The 17,103-nt window shown below is 38.6% G+C and overlaps 1 protein-coding gene across 1 annotated transcript in view; it reads right to left on the reverse strand.

Moving 5' to 3' along the window:
• usp43a (ubiquitin specific peptidase 43a) overlaps positions 1-17,103 on the reverse strand; it is a 75,601-nt gene that overhangs the window by 29,644 nt on the left and 28,854 nt on the right. Inside the window, exons 4-6 of the mRNA XM_058065343.1 lie at positions 11,419-11,511; positions 8,052-8,187; positions 5,543-5,687 (exon numbers count right to left, since the gene is read on the reverse strand). Coding sequence (XP_057921326.1) covers positions 5,543-5,687; positions 8,052-8,187; positions 11,419-11,511 — 374 coding nt within the window. The remainder of the gene's footprint in view (positions 1-5,542; positions 5,688-8,051; positions 8,188-11,418; positions 11,512-17,103) is intronic.

A 17,103-nucleotide genomic window follows, 5' to 3' on the forward strand; every position in this document is an offset into this window, starting at 1 on the left:
AAACAAAAAAGAAAAAAAATCTGTAAAAAGAGTAGTAATTGTATAAGAACAATGTAAAAATATTAGGAGAATAAAGTTATGAAAAGATATAAAAGTGGTCATCTAAAGGTCATACATTTACAAGAATACAAATAGGAATACAATTATTTCAGAAGCATAATGTTGAAAACAAAATTCAAAAGTTGTAATATCATTGGGAAATACCAAACAAAATACAAATTAAAAAAAAAAATCTGTAAAAAAAGTAGCAATTGTATAAGAATAATGTAAAAATATTAGGAGAATAAAGTTACGAAAAGACATAAAAGTGGTCATCTAAAGGTCACACATTTACAAGAATACAAAATAGGAATACAATTATTTCAGAAGCATAACGTTGAAAACAAAAGTTGTAATATCATTGGAAAATACCAAACAAAATACAAATAAAAAAGAAAAAAAAAGTTGTAATATCATTGGAAAATATCAAACAAAATACAAATAAAAAAGAAAAAAAAATCTGTAAAAAGAGTAGCAATTGTATAAGAATAATGTAAAAATATTAGGAGAGTAAAGTTATGAAAAGATATAAAAGTGGTCATCTAAAGGTCATACAAATAGGAATACAATTATTTCAGAAGCATAATGTTGAAAAACTAAATTCAAAAGTTGTAATATCATTGGGAAATACCAAACAAATAATGTGCAATTAGGTTGGGAAAAATGTTGTAATATTACTAGGATAAAGTCAAAATATTTAAATATTGGATGTAAAAAATGTAAACAGCAAAAAAATTGTATTGTTCATAATCATACACTTTATCACGTATAACACAAAGCTTCAGGTGGAGGCTGCTTTTTCTTTAAATGTATTCAACCTGGGTTGCTTTCTGGGTTGCCATTCTTGGATCTTGGTGGATAAAGTTTGGACACCCCTGCTTTAGAACATACCAATACAGAAGCTATATATACTGTATATTTCAGTATTGTACACCTTCCCACCAAGTGGTTAACAGGTCAGAATAATAAATTGTTCAACGTGGTGTTGCTAAAGCCTCCTGCCAGACTCTTACTATCGTCTTCAGTCCCCACATTCCATCCCTGCTGCTCTTTGTTGAAGGTGAAGAGGATGAAGTCAATACCAGTGGAAGACAATAACATGGATGAAAAGGTCTGTTTTCACAAAGATAACAATGCTCTGTTGTGACTGACACCGTCAAACACATTTCCACAATCCCAGAAACAGAAACAGAAACAGACATGCTGTGAAATACAAAAACCTGATGGTAGAAACTTCTGACATGATGTGCAAGTGAGTGACCTCTATCATGAAAACTGGGCACGACAGTGACTAAAATACCCAAGAGGCTGTATAGGCTTGGCTCTCGCGTGAGTCAAAGGTTGTCGCTGTAAACAAGCATTGGTGCACACACACCACCTGCGCCCTTTGTTGAAAGACGAGGGACAAGAAAGGAGCGAGGCAACAGATTGCTACCTTCTTCCAGTCCCTGCTTTACTGTCTCTCAGCTACGATGACAGGTCCATACCATCCAATTTTCCCCTGTATTTTGCCCTTATTTAATATCTCACCCCTGTTTAAACAGTCACTTTCCTGGATTTTAATTGCATGTTATACTTGTCTCATATCTATCTCATACATACACACCACTTTCACTCAATATTGAGCAGTCGGAATGTTTTTGCTGCCACTTTGTGGCGTCAGAAGCACATCGCAAAAAAGGCCACAATTATCAATTTTCTTGGTTAAACTCCAGACTGTGAACATTTTTTGTTTTGATAATGCATTGTGAATTTTTGCATCAGGATTTTGAAGTAATAGTTTGCTCCCTATTCAAACCACAAAATGCAACATTGGTTTGGTTTTTAGCATTTAATGAAGGGCCCTGTGATTGGCTGGCGACCAGTCCAGGGTGTACCCTGCCTCTCGCCCGAAGACAGCTGGGATAGGCTCCAGCACCCCACCGCGACCCTCGTGAGGATAAGTGGTAGAAAATGAATGAATGAATGAATTTAATGAAGGAAAGGCTCTCACATAAAATTGAGATTTATGGAAAGTTTGACCAACAACCTCAAAATTAGCAGTATCATGAATGCTGAATCACAGATGTACAGTATTTGTGCCCATTGTATAGATTTACTGCCCAGTAACTCAAGACATGGCTGTCATTTTGACACATTTCGGAATATACGTATATTGCCTTCATCAATATACTGAAATATACCGGTAGACCAGGGGTCTCAAACTCAATTTACCTGGGGGCCACTGGGTTGAAGGTCTGGGTGAGGCTGGGCCGCATCAGGTTTAAAAAATATATATATTTTTTAATTTTTTTTATTTTTTATCTATATAATAAATTTATTATTTATTTTTTTATTAAAAAATAAAAATAAACTATCTTCAATAAAATAAGATAAAATAAATAAATCAAAATAAAGAAAATAAATCAATCAGTAATAAATAAATAAATTAAATAATAATAATAATAATAATAAAACAGCAAATAAGAAAAACTTAAGAAACCACATATAGTTGATGGGTAGTGAAATTATTTTTTTCCCAGATTCAAATTAACAGTATTAAGAGTTAGTTAACCTTTTAATATGAACATAAATGAAACTTAACCATTTCACCCAATTAGCAAATTAGCATTGTTACATCTGGCCGCAGCGTCGTAACTTTCAAAATCGCGTCAATTGTGTCCGGTGTGCACACAGCTTTAAGCTGTCATTTCTGGGTACATAATACCATGCGGCATCCATATCAAACTCACGCGGTTAAACTTTCATATCAAGGTGGGGGCCTCAAACTAGCATCCCGTGGGCCGCCAGTTTGAGACCCCTAAACCCGGAGGCGGGTCATGGGTGGAATAAAATAAGCAGACCGTTCAAGGAAATCCAAGGAAACGCAGCTGGAATAGGTGAGATTCTGGAAGATCTGGAAAGCTTTCTGTGGCAGTTGATGTGTGTAGATGCTTTATAGAAGTTCAAAACCCAATACAAAGGACCGAAAATGAGCATAATAGGTCCCCTTTAAGGTCATGCCACAGCATATCAATAAGATTCAGGTCAGGACTTTGACTAGACTACTCCAAAGTCTTCACTTTGTTTTTCTTCAGCCACTCAGAGGTGGACTTGCTGGTATGATTTGGATCATTGTCCTTCTGCAGAAAGTCAGAAACTGATGGCTGGACATTCTCCTTCAGGATTTCTTTTTTTGGTAGACAGCAGAATTCATGGTTCCATTTATCACAGCAAGTCCTCCAGGTCCTGAAGCCCCAAAACAGCCCTAGACCATCACACTGCCACAACACTTACTGTTCTTTTTGTTCAGTGTCTTTCTTAAGGTGGAGCCATGAACACTGACATTAACTCTGCCTTAACTAAGCCTGCAGTTCTTTGAATGTTGTTGTGGGGTCTTTTGTGACCTCTTGGATGAGTTGCACTGTGCTCTTGAGGTAATTTTGGTTGGACGGTTCACCAATGTTCCATGCTTTTGCCATTTGTGGATGAGTTTCAGTTTAAAAACTGCATTGTTCAGTTGTGCAGTTATTTACTAATATTTAAATGAAATATTAAATTTTATATTATTACATATTAAATTATTATGTATAAAAAATATTAATTATATTATAAATGTTACTGTTACTACCTCAATCATATTTCTGTTACTACCTCAATCATATTTATTTATTTAACAACCCAATACAATACACTCATGTGACTTTACTCATCTGTATTCACCAGTCATTATTTGCACTATGACCCATTTATCATTGCACTACAATTAATATATCTGCAATATGTCTGCTCCTGCATATGCTCCTGTGCAATACTATGTGTATATTTTGGATATCTTGTATATATCTTCTTAAATTGTCTTTTTTACTTTTCTATACTTTTTTTTTTTTTAAACTTGACTACTGCACTGAAAGGAGAAGCTCTCCAATCTCGTTGTACATCTTGTATAAGGACAATAAAGGCCATTCCATTCCATTCCATTCCAGTCCATATATTAATAATATATTAAATATTATTAAATCAATTATTAAATAAAGTGTGGCAAAGACTCACTGTTAAAAGCTGATGCTAAGTTGGTATGTGTATTAGGTACAACTGATCCTCAATAGCACTAAAAGCGTGGAAAGCTATCCAAAACAAATATTGTATGTCTCTTGCAGTCGCCCCACTGAGACGTACACATTAGGCAGGTGAGTGTTTATATTTAACATCGTCTATGAAGTGCATTCTCTGTACAATATTGTGAACTTTTACTGTAAATCCTTAAAAGCATATTTAATTGTATGGCTCTCTGGTGTCCACTCCATAGGGAAGCTGCTTGAATTGCCGATTCAATGTGCTGATTCATAAAGATTAAAATTCCCCACATTTCTCACTGAATGAGGGTATATACGTATTTACTTAAATACTTACTTAAATACTGCAAAGAGTATCTGGTAAGAGGAAGGCATTGTATTTTTAAAATAATATTGTATATATTGTGTTTGATTTTCATTCATTTATTCATTTTTTATCACTTATCCTCACAAGAGTCACAGGGGGTGCTGGAGCCTATCCCAGCTGTATTCGGGCGAGAGGCGGGGTACACCCTGGAATGGTCGCCAGCCAATCACAGGGCACATATAGACAAACAACCATTCACACTCACATTCATACCTATGGACAATTTGGAGTCACCAATTAACCTAGCATGTTTTTGGAATGTGGGAGGAAACCGGAGTACCCGGAGAAAACCCACGCATGCACGGGGAGAACATGCAAACTCCACACAGAGATGGCCAAGAGTGGAATTGAACCCTGGTCTCCTAGCTGTGAGGTCTGCGTGGTAACCACTAGCCCGCCGTGCCGCCTGAAAATATTCATTCATTCATTCATTCATTTTCTACCGCTTTTTCCTCACGAGGGTCGCGGGGGTTGCTGGAGCCTATCCCAGCTGTCTTGGGGCGAGAGGCGGGGTACACCCTGGACTGGTGGCCAGCCAATCACAGGGCACATATAGACAAACAACCATTCACACTAACATTCATACCTATGGACAATTTGGAGTCGCCAATTAACCTAGCATGTTTTTGGAATGTGGGAGGAAGTCGGAGTCTGTTTGATTATCTAAACTTTTAAAACATTTACTCATGATTTTTTGTTAATTATTATCACTTTTATACACATGTATTTATGAATTAAAATAACATATCTTGAGCGCTGACTCACGATTAAAAGCTCACTCAAAGACAGCTCAAGTAAGAATAAACGTTCTGAATGACGCATTTACGTCATGAAAAGACTTCAGGTGCTGTCATGCATAAAGAAGCACAATGCAAGAATATGCAAATCAGCCTGCAGAGACAGACCACCTCCCCAACAAAGTGGAAACGCTAGAGCGGGTGTCTTATGAATCTGAATGCGCCCGAGTCAATCAGACTGGGAAAGAGAGGAGACTGGATGAACGGTAGAACATTTGACACGAGGAATGAACAAAATCGGGGCAGGAGTGATGATGAGATGCATATCCTGTTACCATGGATACCTGAGTGTGGTGAAGAGCCTCCACGACCGTAGTGAGGCGCAGCTTGAAAGGCGTAGATAACGTCGCTATCAGCAATTGCTGTCAAGTCATCATCGTCCGAGAAGGAACGCTGAAACCCTGTGGAATACAATTCGGCCAGGATAACCTGCACAGAAAGAAAGAGGGACATTACATCCATACTCACGCTGCCTGCAACAATTTGTAGTGCTTGAGCTGGCTTTGTGCAAAAAATAATGAGAAAAGTCCCAAAAAGCCGCAACAAACACACAGAGATTGGTAAATGACGAGGCATTGGTCTGTGCACAAAGGAGTCATATTAAAGGCCACGTCTTTGCAATGAATGAGTGAATGGCTTCTGAATTGAATTTTTAAAAGAAGTTATTCAATGAAGTTGAATCATTTGTGCATTTAATTATTTTCAGTTGACGAGGTTGAAACGCAGTTACAAAAACACGCTAATTCAACAGTTGAACAGAGTCAAAATTCACACGTCATAAATTTTTTCAACCTTTTCATTAAAGTTCAGAAAATTAACTTATTAAAAATCATGAGGACATTTTTGATTGGCATGCCACCTGGTGTGAAATTCTATCCCCAAAACTTGCGGCTTTTGTATTTAACTTTAAAAATGCTAACGTTAGCATGCTAGCAACATAGCACACCTATGCAATGTGCCAAGGCATTTTGATATATATCATGTCACGTAAAAATTAGCATTTTGACATGACTAAAATAGACAAAATGCTATCAAGCTAACAGTTAGCATGCTAAGTACCGAAAGTCACACAATCACACATCATGGTGTGTATATATTTGCTTTTGACATCATTAAAATAGCTCAAAGCTAAGTTACTAGCATGTTAGCACCTAGTAAGATAGCACTATGACTGGATACGCTGCACTGCAGGCATGCCCATAATAACAAAAACGACCATAGTTACAGCTCCTAATTCTGTAACTGAGGCATAGTTGGCCAAGTCCCTGACTGACTTTTTTAAGATTGGTAGCGAAGCCTCCTTTTTGACTTAAAATGGTGGGAGAAAACTTCTAGCCAGGAGGTACCATCATTAATCCATTCCAAACGGTCTGAGGATAACCAAAACATTAGAAAGTCCAATCAATTTTACTGTATATACTGTATACTGTAAATCCAATTAATCTGCTCCAGACACCCTAAATTTTTTTACATGCTTATAATAAATATAGTTTTACATGCAGAAAAAAAAGTGGAAAACATATAAAAAATGAATGAAATGCATAAATGAACATTTAACATGACTTTTAACTGTATTGAAGACTCGCCAACACAAAGATGATGAGGGGGATGAATGGAAGAAACGTAACTTTAAAGAGTAGACGCTTAGAGCGTTACACACACTGGCCCGACTCACTATCTGCATTAACCCGTTCCCCCTGCAACCCGTGTTCACCGGGAACCTTTTCTTCTACCTTTGTACTTCTTTCTTGGATTTAATAATGTTTCCCGCCTTCTTAACAAGGTTCTGGCACTTGGACTATATTTAATTTTCAAAAAGCACAGATTTCTATAACACTGAGAAAAACGCAGTGCTCTAAGTAGTGTCAGGCATATTCTGCTAGTTAAAAGGAAGAAAGGAGACACACAAGCTGTTCATCGTTCAGTGTGATTAAATAAATCATACAGTATTATTACATGGTATGATGAATGTGCATGTTATTACATGGTTACAAGATGTATATAAAACCTTGTTGGAGGTTTTTGGACATCTTTTAATAGCAAGTAGACGAAATAATAAGTGTGTCCCATTACATGCATCAATTAGTTGGCTCTTTTTAGCTGTTTTTATATCTTTAGAACACACCAAAAAGACACAGGAAGACATGTGTTCATGTCTAACATAAGGATTGTGGGCAAAAGAAAAAAGAAAAGTGCAGTTTTTCTTTAAAGGACTGCCATTCCGGAATCTGTCCATCGTGTCCCAATTGTAAAAAAACAAATACCAACATGTGGATGTTTTGTTTGGGGAACTCGATTCCTTAGGCACACTGTTTAGCCATACAATAACTGTGACACTATACGGGAACCTTGACTTCTTATTTGTATCATTTTTTTTAAAAATCCAAGCCTTTAAAAAAACGGAACATGCATACAAAAACAAAGATGTTATTAAAAAGCCAATTTTGCATAATAGGGAATGTTTACAGCAACGGTCGGGTATACGTACGTTTTGTTCTCAGTCCCCCTACTACAGATGTAAATTTATTTTGCAAGCCAGCATGGTTATTACAAATAACTGGTGTATTTGTTGACCGAGATGTATGACCATTATAGATAAGTGAAGGTGATCTTGTGTAACCATGGCCGTTACCAAGCCAGTGTACCATCAACATGGGTTTCAAGCTTCAATTTTAGGGTCAAGTAGCTACATAATACTACTTTAAACGGCCTTTAAAGTGCTTTGGTTTCACAGTATGTGATGGTGAGTTGGTGGCCTCATATCATTTCCAGGTCAAATAATGTAGTGTGTACCTGGTCTGGAGAGATGTCCCCCTCCTCAGCCACCATGGCTCTTAAGGTAGACAAGGAACCAAAAAGAGGCACAGCGAGGCCAACCCGCAGGTACCTTTGACCCTTGGTGCTGAATACCAACGTTACACACATGGGCCTGCAAACAGACAGGGACATTCTCTTCAAATCAGCCTGCCGAAATACAGTTGACTTAACTTAGCTGAAAAACAGCAAAACAAAACATTCTAAAAAAAATAAGCAAGGCATGCAGTGTCGCACATTGTATAATCTAACATATATTCAGGGGGGGGGGGGTAGTTGATTCGCTGGTGCTGTTGTATATAATCCAATTTCACAAGTATGGATAATCTCATTTGGCTGAGCGCGACTTCATAGCTAAGTCATATTTCTCAGACCCCTCTGACTGTGTGTACTCGGATGCATAATGCCAAATGTCCTACTGGGACAGTTGCAGAAATGTAAACATGAAAAAAAAATAATAATTTACCCAGAGAGACGGAGTTGTATCACACAGGGAATGCAATAGCTAAAAATTTAATATTTCAAGTTAATATTGTGCATTCAACTGTATAATGTGCTGGCAGTTTTCATCCTTGAAGGTGATTCAAGATAAGACAGCGATATGGGAAATAACAAGGATGAGAGTGACGGGAAACAGAGATGTCATCACAAAACAAATCCTGCCTTGTACTCGTTTGTGGCTTTAAGCTTAAAGTAGTCATGACACCCAAACATGTGTTAATCTTGCTATGTTTGTCAGATCATGTGATTTCAATGGTCACAATATGTCATGTCAAATTACGGCTTAATAATTATTATCATATATTTCTATATTCCTCGGCCATCTCTGTGTGGAGTTTGCATTGTTCTCCCCGTGCATGCGTGGGTTTTCTCCGGGTACTCCGGTTTTCCTCCCACATTCCAAAAACATGCTAGGTTAATTGGCGACTCCAAATTGTCCATAGGTATGAATGTGAGTGTGAATGGTTGTTTGTCTATATGTGCCCTGTGATTGGCTGGCCACTTCTCCAGGGCGTACCCCGCCTCTCGCCCGAAGACAGCTGGGATAGGCTCCAGCACCCTCGTAACCCTTGTGAGGATAAGCGGTAGAAAATGAATGAATGAAAATAGTCTACTATCCTGATTAATTGATACTTGCTTGGATTAACTATGGATTAATCATAGATTTTCACCAAAAGATGCCACACATTTTAGAGTTCCCGAGTTCAATCCCACCCTCGGCCATCTCTATTTGCATGTGTGGGTTTACACACATATAGTATATGTACATATATACACACATATATATATATATATATATATATATATATATATACATATACATATTTTAAAGTGTGGGCTGCACGGCGGTCGAGTGGTTAGCGTGCAGACCTCACAGCACAGACCGGAGTTCAATTCCACCCTCGGCTATCTCTGTGTGGAGTTTGCATGTTCTCCTCGTGCATGTGTGGGTTTTTTCCGGGTATTCCGGTTTCCTCCCACATTTCAAAAAACATGCTAGGTTAATTAGCGACTCCAAATTATCCATAGGTATGAATGTGAGTGTGAATGGTTGTTTGTCTATATGTGCCCTGTGATTGGCTGGCCACCAGTCCAGGGTGTACCCCGCCTCTCGCCCGCAGACAGCTGGGATAGGCTCCAGCACACCCCGCGACCCTCGTGAGGATAAGCGGTAGAAAATGAATGAATGAATGAATGAATATTTCTATATAGGCTTTGTTTCCAGCGGGTCCTTGAACGCACCAACCATAGCTGTGACTTTGTTCATCGCTGTCACAAATAGACCTTTTTCCCGTTCATCATTCATTTCTGTTGTGTAGGAATGCAAAAAGGAGAGCTTCGACATTATTATGCCGGTGTGGAGCGCTCATGGTCGTATTTTGTTTGGTGTCAAGTTATTATAATAAATATGCCTCAATCGTTTCCAGACAACTTCTACAACTACAATTGTTAACTTCTTTTAAGAAAGGTAAAATAGTAAATATTTCATCATGGCACAAAGTTTAACCCTGGAACAGATGAATTCAATCCAATGTCGACCAGTCTCTCATCATCACCTCTTGAGGTGAACAGTGTGTTACGACAAGAAAAAATGGGTCAGCCCTAGCCCTGTTTTTATTAGTATAAATTGCCCCTTTAAACACAGTGTTTATGTTATTAAGGGAAGCTGCTGCTGTTGGTATTATCTGAAGCACACAGGCATCGGCGTCCTGCTGCCAGCCCGCTCATACTTGATCTTTCGGGACATGAGACCCTGCATGCCTTCTGCTAAGATAATGCTGCAGCAGTACTGCTCAATATTAGTATGTGTGTTTTTGTGCAAGCCAGCTGTATTTTATGTAATGAAAAGTCTGCATAGATGAAACTAAGACGTGCCTACCAAGCACAAAAGTGGAGGGATTGTGATATATACACTAAATAAAGGAACTTTAAATGGTGGAATTTATCCTAACTTATGCATGTCATTTCTGAATGTTGTCATTGGTTGTTGAAAATGAAATTAAACACATTAACTATGGCCCACATCAAAACATTATAAATATTTTATATCCCAGACGCAAGCCCGCCCTTGACCACCACCCGAATTGCATCACGCATCACCCAAAACACTCGTATTTCTTCTTTCTGCATTTTGAAGCTCTACCTAAGACTGCAAAATGTAAATTATTGCAATTTTTCCAACTGGTCTTAATATTTTATCAGGGGTGTGTATATACAAGAAGTAATAAAAAAATTGAACTCTTGAATGTTATCAGACAAGAAACAATCACACTGTACAATACTATATAAATAACACTAACTGGAGCTTTTTTATTTCTTATTTAACTCGAATAGAAGAATGTCTTCAACTACTTTGGATTTATTTTCATGTGTACCATGAAGAAAGAGAAAAAATATGGACATCTTTATCATAACGATGGAGAAGAGCAATGGTCTTAATACTGAGCCGAGTGGCACACCACTCACATACAACCTCTGATAGAAATCCATAGTTTACTGTTGTGGACACAGTATGAACTGAAACATGACAACATTAAAAAGACTGATAGCATATCATTTATTAGTTGCGACTATATACAATAAATTTGACTAAATATATAAAATTTATATCTATGTGTATTATTTTGCTAATTATTCCAGATATTTTATTGTTCTTTTCTTTATAATTAAATACAATTATATATATAAATATATAATTATATTAAAATATAAAAAATAAAAATACAATTAAAATATTAATTTCATATAATATTTTTTTTAAGAGCACAAACAAACATAAAATCAGTCAATTTCAATGAATCTTGCTTTTTCACAACATATATCTGTAAAGATTTGCATGTATTACCTGGTTTGCCGTAGAGGGATGGGCAGGGAGATACATAAAAACGGGTCAAAGGTGTTGCTCTGCTTAAGGCAATGAGGGCACGTGAGAGACGACCTGAGGAGAAAAGAAAACATGACACCGTTTTGTCATTACTGTGTTAAACCAGTGCTGGCCTGATGAACCAAGGCATATACAGGATTATATATCATCAACACACAGAAAGCATGGTGTCAGTGCAGCTACGCATTTAGTGTCTGGTCATTTGCATGCAGCAGACTGTGGATGATTGCCGATGAATGTTAAACACTGAATTAGGCCATCTGGGTGGAAAAATGGAGTGCTGTTCAGATCTTAAGTAAAAAAAAAAAAACAGTTGTATCTCAGAACTGGAGGATGAGGGCAACAGAGACAGAGAGATCAATATTGAAACTAAAGCGAGTTAGCAAAGTGACAAAAAAGGACAACAAAGTCGAGGGGGCTCAGAGGGAGGAAACATTAAATATGAATACCATGCAGGACAGCAGAGTTGATACAACCTGGCGAGCAAAGAGGACATCGGAAAGGACACCGGCAGAACCCATCAGTGTCTTTTTTTTTTTTTTTTTTAAACAAGAAAGGCAAACACATCAGAGTCTATATGCAAGTCCAGTTGCCTCCATCCAACCTTTGTGGAATACGGTGCCCTGGATGACCAAGAATCAAACACTATTGCAACTTTTATTCAAAAGATGAATGTACGTAAGAAAATGAATAAATCGCTGCAAGTTGCTAAGGATCGAGGAAACTAACCCTAACCAGACACAACGTTAATTTGCATAATGTTTACAACAATGTGTAGGGCAGGGGTGCTCACACTTTTTCAGCATGCGAGCTACTTTTAAAATGACCGAGTCAAAATGATCTACCCACTACAAAAATGCAAAACATCTATTTATTTTCAAATGTATTGAGGATTATTTGTACGTACAATGTATGTTGATGTACCTTACATAACCAAATGAGCCAATATTGCAAAACACACATAATTAACTATTAACATTTTTTGTAATTACCTCCACATTACTCCCCATTTCCCTTCTTTGGTACTGCGATGGTAGAATGGCATATGAGGCAAACACACTTCGAAAAAGACATTGTGAAAAAAAAGTCCACCTCCCATTCCGTATGGAAGTGATATGTTTTTGCCTTTTTACTTGGTCCAGCTACTTCACTCATTTTAGTGACCATAAACTTTAGCGAGGGCTTAAAATCTGACGCAATTCGCCGACTAGCTTAGCACTTTGCATCGTTGTTTACGCATGAGCGGTGACCTAAAGGTCAAAATTCAGTTGTCATCTGACTGGTTGTCCTGTATGTCAATCAAGTAACGGGGATGGATGATAGGCTGACATCGTAAGTTCTGCTGCACTTAGAGACGTTGTTTGATTTGATTGGTCGCCCGAAGGGCAACATTCAGTTGTCATCTGAATGGCTGCCCTGTATATCAATCAAGTGACGGCATTGATGCGAGGATGATATTTTTTTAATGTCACGCCGCGATCGACCAGCGATCGACCAGTACCACCTCCGCGATCGACCGGTAGATCGCGATCGACTTAATGAGCACCCCTGGTGTAGGTATTGCTTTATATTTTTAGCTTTTTACCATGTCTTTGTCGATCTCTTCATCGTACTATTATAATAGAGCTTCTGACTAAAGTGCAAGAGATGTTTGTTTTTGTTTTTCTTGCAGAGAGACTGACAAAAGAGCTCACTCAGTTCATGTCGTTGTTCTTTGGAACAAACGCTCCACGGTATTGAAAGCGATGTACAGACTGAACTCTGATCCTGCCTGTTAAGAGGCGCGAGATGAGACAAACAGACCTGAATGCACATGGCGGTATACTGAGGCTGACAAAATTATATATTTATTTACTTATTTTGTGGTTAATTCTTTGTTATCGTCCAAGCCTTGTGTCCACAAGGCATTTTTTTTTACAAGAAATCTTGTCGGCTGCACGGCGGACGAATGGTTAGCACGCAGACCTCACAGCTAGGAGACCCGAGTTCAGTCCCACCCTCGGCCATCTCTGTGTGGAGTTTGCATGTTCTCCCTGCATGTGCATGCTTGAGTTTTCTCCGGGTACTCCGGTTTCCTCCCACATTCCAAAAACATGCTAGGTTAATTGGCGACTCCAAATTGTCCATAGGTATGAATGTGAGTGTGAATGGTTGTTTGTCTGTATGTGCCCTGTGATTGGCTGGTGACCAGCCCAGGGTGTACCCCGCCTCTCGCCTGAAGAGAGCTGGGATAGGCTCCAGCACCCCCTGCGACTCTCGTGAGGATAAGTGGTAGAAAATGAATGAAATCTTGTCACTTTTTGACCTTTCAAGATCTTGTGACATGAGAATCTGTACACCAATTAATTAATTAATCATGCTATTTCGTCTGTAAATCCGATGTGGTATTAGTCAAGAAAGCAAATTTTATGTATTTTTTGTGAAAATTAAGTATTTTCAAGCATAAAAATTGTTACATTAACTATAACACAAATATAATGCTTTGCGAAAATACATTCAAAAACTTAATTCCTAACCTCTGTCATCACTTCCTGTCCTCCACATATCCGGAACACATGTATTGCAACACACACAAGCATGAGTCTTAAATGTCTAAAACTATCTTGGGTAGTAGGAGTGTAAAGGTGACTATAGGGGTCCCTAATGTTATTATGTTAAAAATAATACTTAAAAATTTTGCATGGGTTTTCTCCGGGTACTCCAGTTTCCTCCCACATTCCAAAAACATGCTAGGTTAATTGGTGACTCCAAATTGTCCATAGGTATGAATGTGAGTGTGAATGGTTGTTTGTCTATATGTGCCCTGTGATTGGCTGGCCACCAGTCCAGGGTGTACCCCGCCTCTTGCCTGAAGACAGCTGGGATAGGCTCCAGCATAACAGTATAGAAAATGGATGGATGGAATCTTACTTTGTGGGAATTCACTTATCACAGCTGGAACCAATTAACTGTGATAAACGAGGGATTACTATTCCTGGCGTCTTTTGTGTATGTTACCATTTCTCTTAAGCACATATGAAATGAGAATAAACAATTTAGACCAGATTTTTTTTTATCTATGAGTCCTTTTTGTGCAACATTTATGATAAAAAGCATCATACATGTTATATAAACTGAGCAATGGCATTTGTCTAGACCTAGATGGCATCTTGGGGACAACAGCCCATTAAAAATAGACATCACAAACTGAGAGTGGCAGCGAGAGGAGGAAAAAGACTCATTCAAACGTCACTGTGCGACTCCCGAGTCGGCAGCCCGACGCTCAAGACAAGCGCTGGGTGTAATCGCAAACATTTATTCTGATCAGAGTATTGCGCCGACTCCCTCCGTGGAGCATCTCTGTCAGATATAAAAGGAATCGAGAAGGAAGATGAGAGGAAGGGAGACCAATTAAAACAGACGGAGAAGGAAGGCAGAGACAGAGTGACAGTCGCAGGTCTACTGCTACAGTACAAACAAAACACTGCAAATTTAATTGATCTGATTTTACAAACAGCTGCAACTGATGATCACAGCTGAGATGGAAAGTTTTGAGCGAGCGACACGATGAAAATAAAGTGGCTTCTTGTTTAAACGCTTTCATTTTGTTCAGTACCCAAGCACCTGGAAATATAAGAGAAGGGTTACGTATTGAGTTCTTTGATAGAGTACGATTAAAATCCTTGTTTATTTTGAATAATAAAAAGAACAAATGCAGCTTTGCAGCAAATTGGTGGTTTTCATCAAACATTCAGGAGGGATAAGAGTCCAATATCAAAGTGACAACCTTGTTTATTTGATTGATACTCAATGCGCCATGACGAAACTATCCAAATCTGTTTCAGTGGTGTCATTTTTAAGAGAGATTTGAGTCTTAGAGTCTTGTTCATTTTGAATGGCATCACATTCAAGGTACTGTAACTCATTGATATTTTCATTGATTAGTTGAAATAATACACCAAAGGACAGTCAGACGTAGCTCAGGTCAAAGCAGTACACTATAGGGGTGCAAATGTTGGGTCTGGAACCAATTACCTGCGAAAAACGAGGGACGAGTGTACATATTTTCTTGCAGTCTAGCAGTTGTTGCCAGTACATAGCATCATTATGATATTATACGCTCCATCCCTTACTTCAATTATGTAAATGTGCCAGATGTAGCCCCATATTGTCAATTTGACACATGCGTGTGGTGTTATTCCAACTTAGTTGTCATGCTGCTCTGAAGTAAAAAGCCGGAAGATTGCATCTCTCGTGTTGCATTCATTGACTTGCGTTCTTTAAAACCCTCACAAGTGAGTAGAGGGAGGAGTAAACTGTTTTGCTCAGTCCAATGCTGTAAGGCGAGCAGTTACAAGATAAGCTTGTTAGCTGTGACGCTGCAGCCGCTAATCACTGACAGAGCGTCCAGCTGTTGCACAGTAGATGAACCTAGTGCGCTCTAGACTTAACAAGATGTGTCAATCAAGCAAGTGATTACAAACCTGCAGTGTGTGTGTAAGTGCCAATCGGTGTGACAGAGGTATTGAATACAAGCAGTAGACTTGCATGGTTTTTTTTTTGTTTTTTTAAATGGGGGACTCAAATTTGGAATTCATGGTTTATAAATTTACATGTGGTTCTATTTTAAGCTATGTGGGTTGACTTCCAACAGAGGGCAGCAAAACCTCTGAATACCAAGAGACCAAAAAGACCTTGTTAGAGCCTAAAGCCTAGGAGTATCACCATCAGATAAAGCTTCCTTTCAATACAACTCCAGTGATGGAGATATACAGCCCTAATTAATGTCAGCTTAACATGGCAATGTAGCGTACAACCTTTGTCAGCGGTCGACCTTTTTATTGATCATTCTGTAATTGAACTGTGTTGCACGGTAAGAAAAAAATTATAACATAACATTTAAGGACTGCAATTGCTTCCGTGATCTATAACAAACAGAAAATGTAAAGATTAGTATTCCTATCCTATTAAAGGCAAAATAAAATGAATGTTAATTTCTGTGGGGGTTCATAATTGACCGTAAACGCCCCACGACAAGATGAGAGAACTTTATACCCAGCCTATTGACAATAAATAATACAGTCGTCCTTCCGCACTTCAAACATCACACCCTCACTCTATTGAGTTATTGAGTTTTTTCAAAACGTAATTTACATAGCTAAAATACAAATACAGTTTAAGGCAATAAAGGACATTATAAGGGCGGGACGGCGGACGAGTGGTTAGCGCGCAGACCTCACAGCTAGGAGACCAGGGTTCGATTCCACCCTCGGCGATCTCTGTGTGGAGTTTGCATGTTCTCCCCGTGCATGCGTGGGTTTTCTCCGGGTACTCCGGTTTCCTCCCACATTCCAAAAACATGCTAGGTTAATTGGCCACTCCAAATTGTCCATAGGTATGAATGTGAGTGTGAATGGTTGTTTGTCTATATGTGCCCAGTGATTGGCTGGTGACCGGTCCGGGGTGTGCCCCGCCTCTCGCCCGAAGACAGCTGGGGTGGGCACCAGCACCCCCCCCGCGAACCTCGTGAGGATAAGCGTTAGAAAATGAATGAATGAAAAAGACATTATAATGAATGGTCGTCTACACTAGCCACGAAGTGTCACGAGCAACACATGCACCAGACTTCATCACTATCAACAAAAGCTTTGAATCATCTCACAACAG

Source organism: Doryrhamphus excisus, chromosome 1 (assembly GCF_030265055.1).
Source record: "Doryrhamphus excisus isolate RoL2022-K1 chromosome 1, RoL_Dexc_1.0, whole genome shotgun sequence".
Lineage (NCBI taxonomy): Eukaryota > Metazoa > Chordata > Actinopteri > Syngnathiformes > Syngnathidae > Doryrhamphus > Doryrhamphus excisus.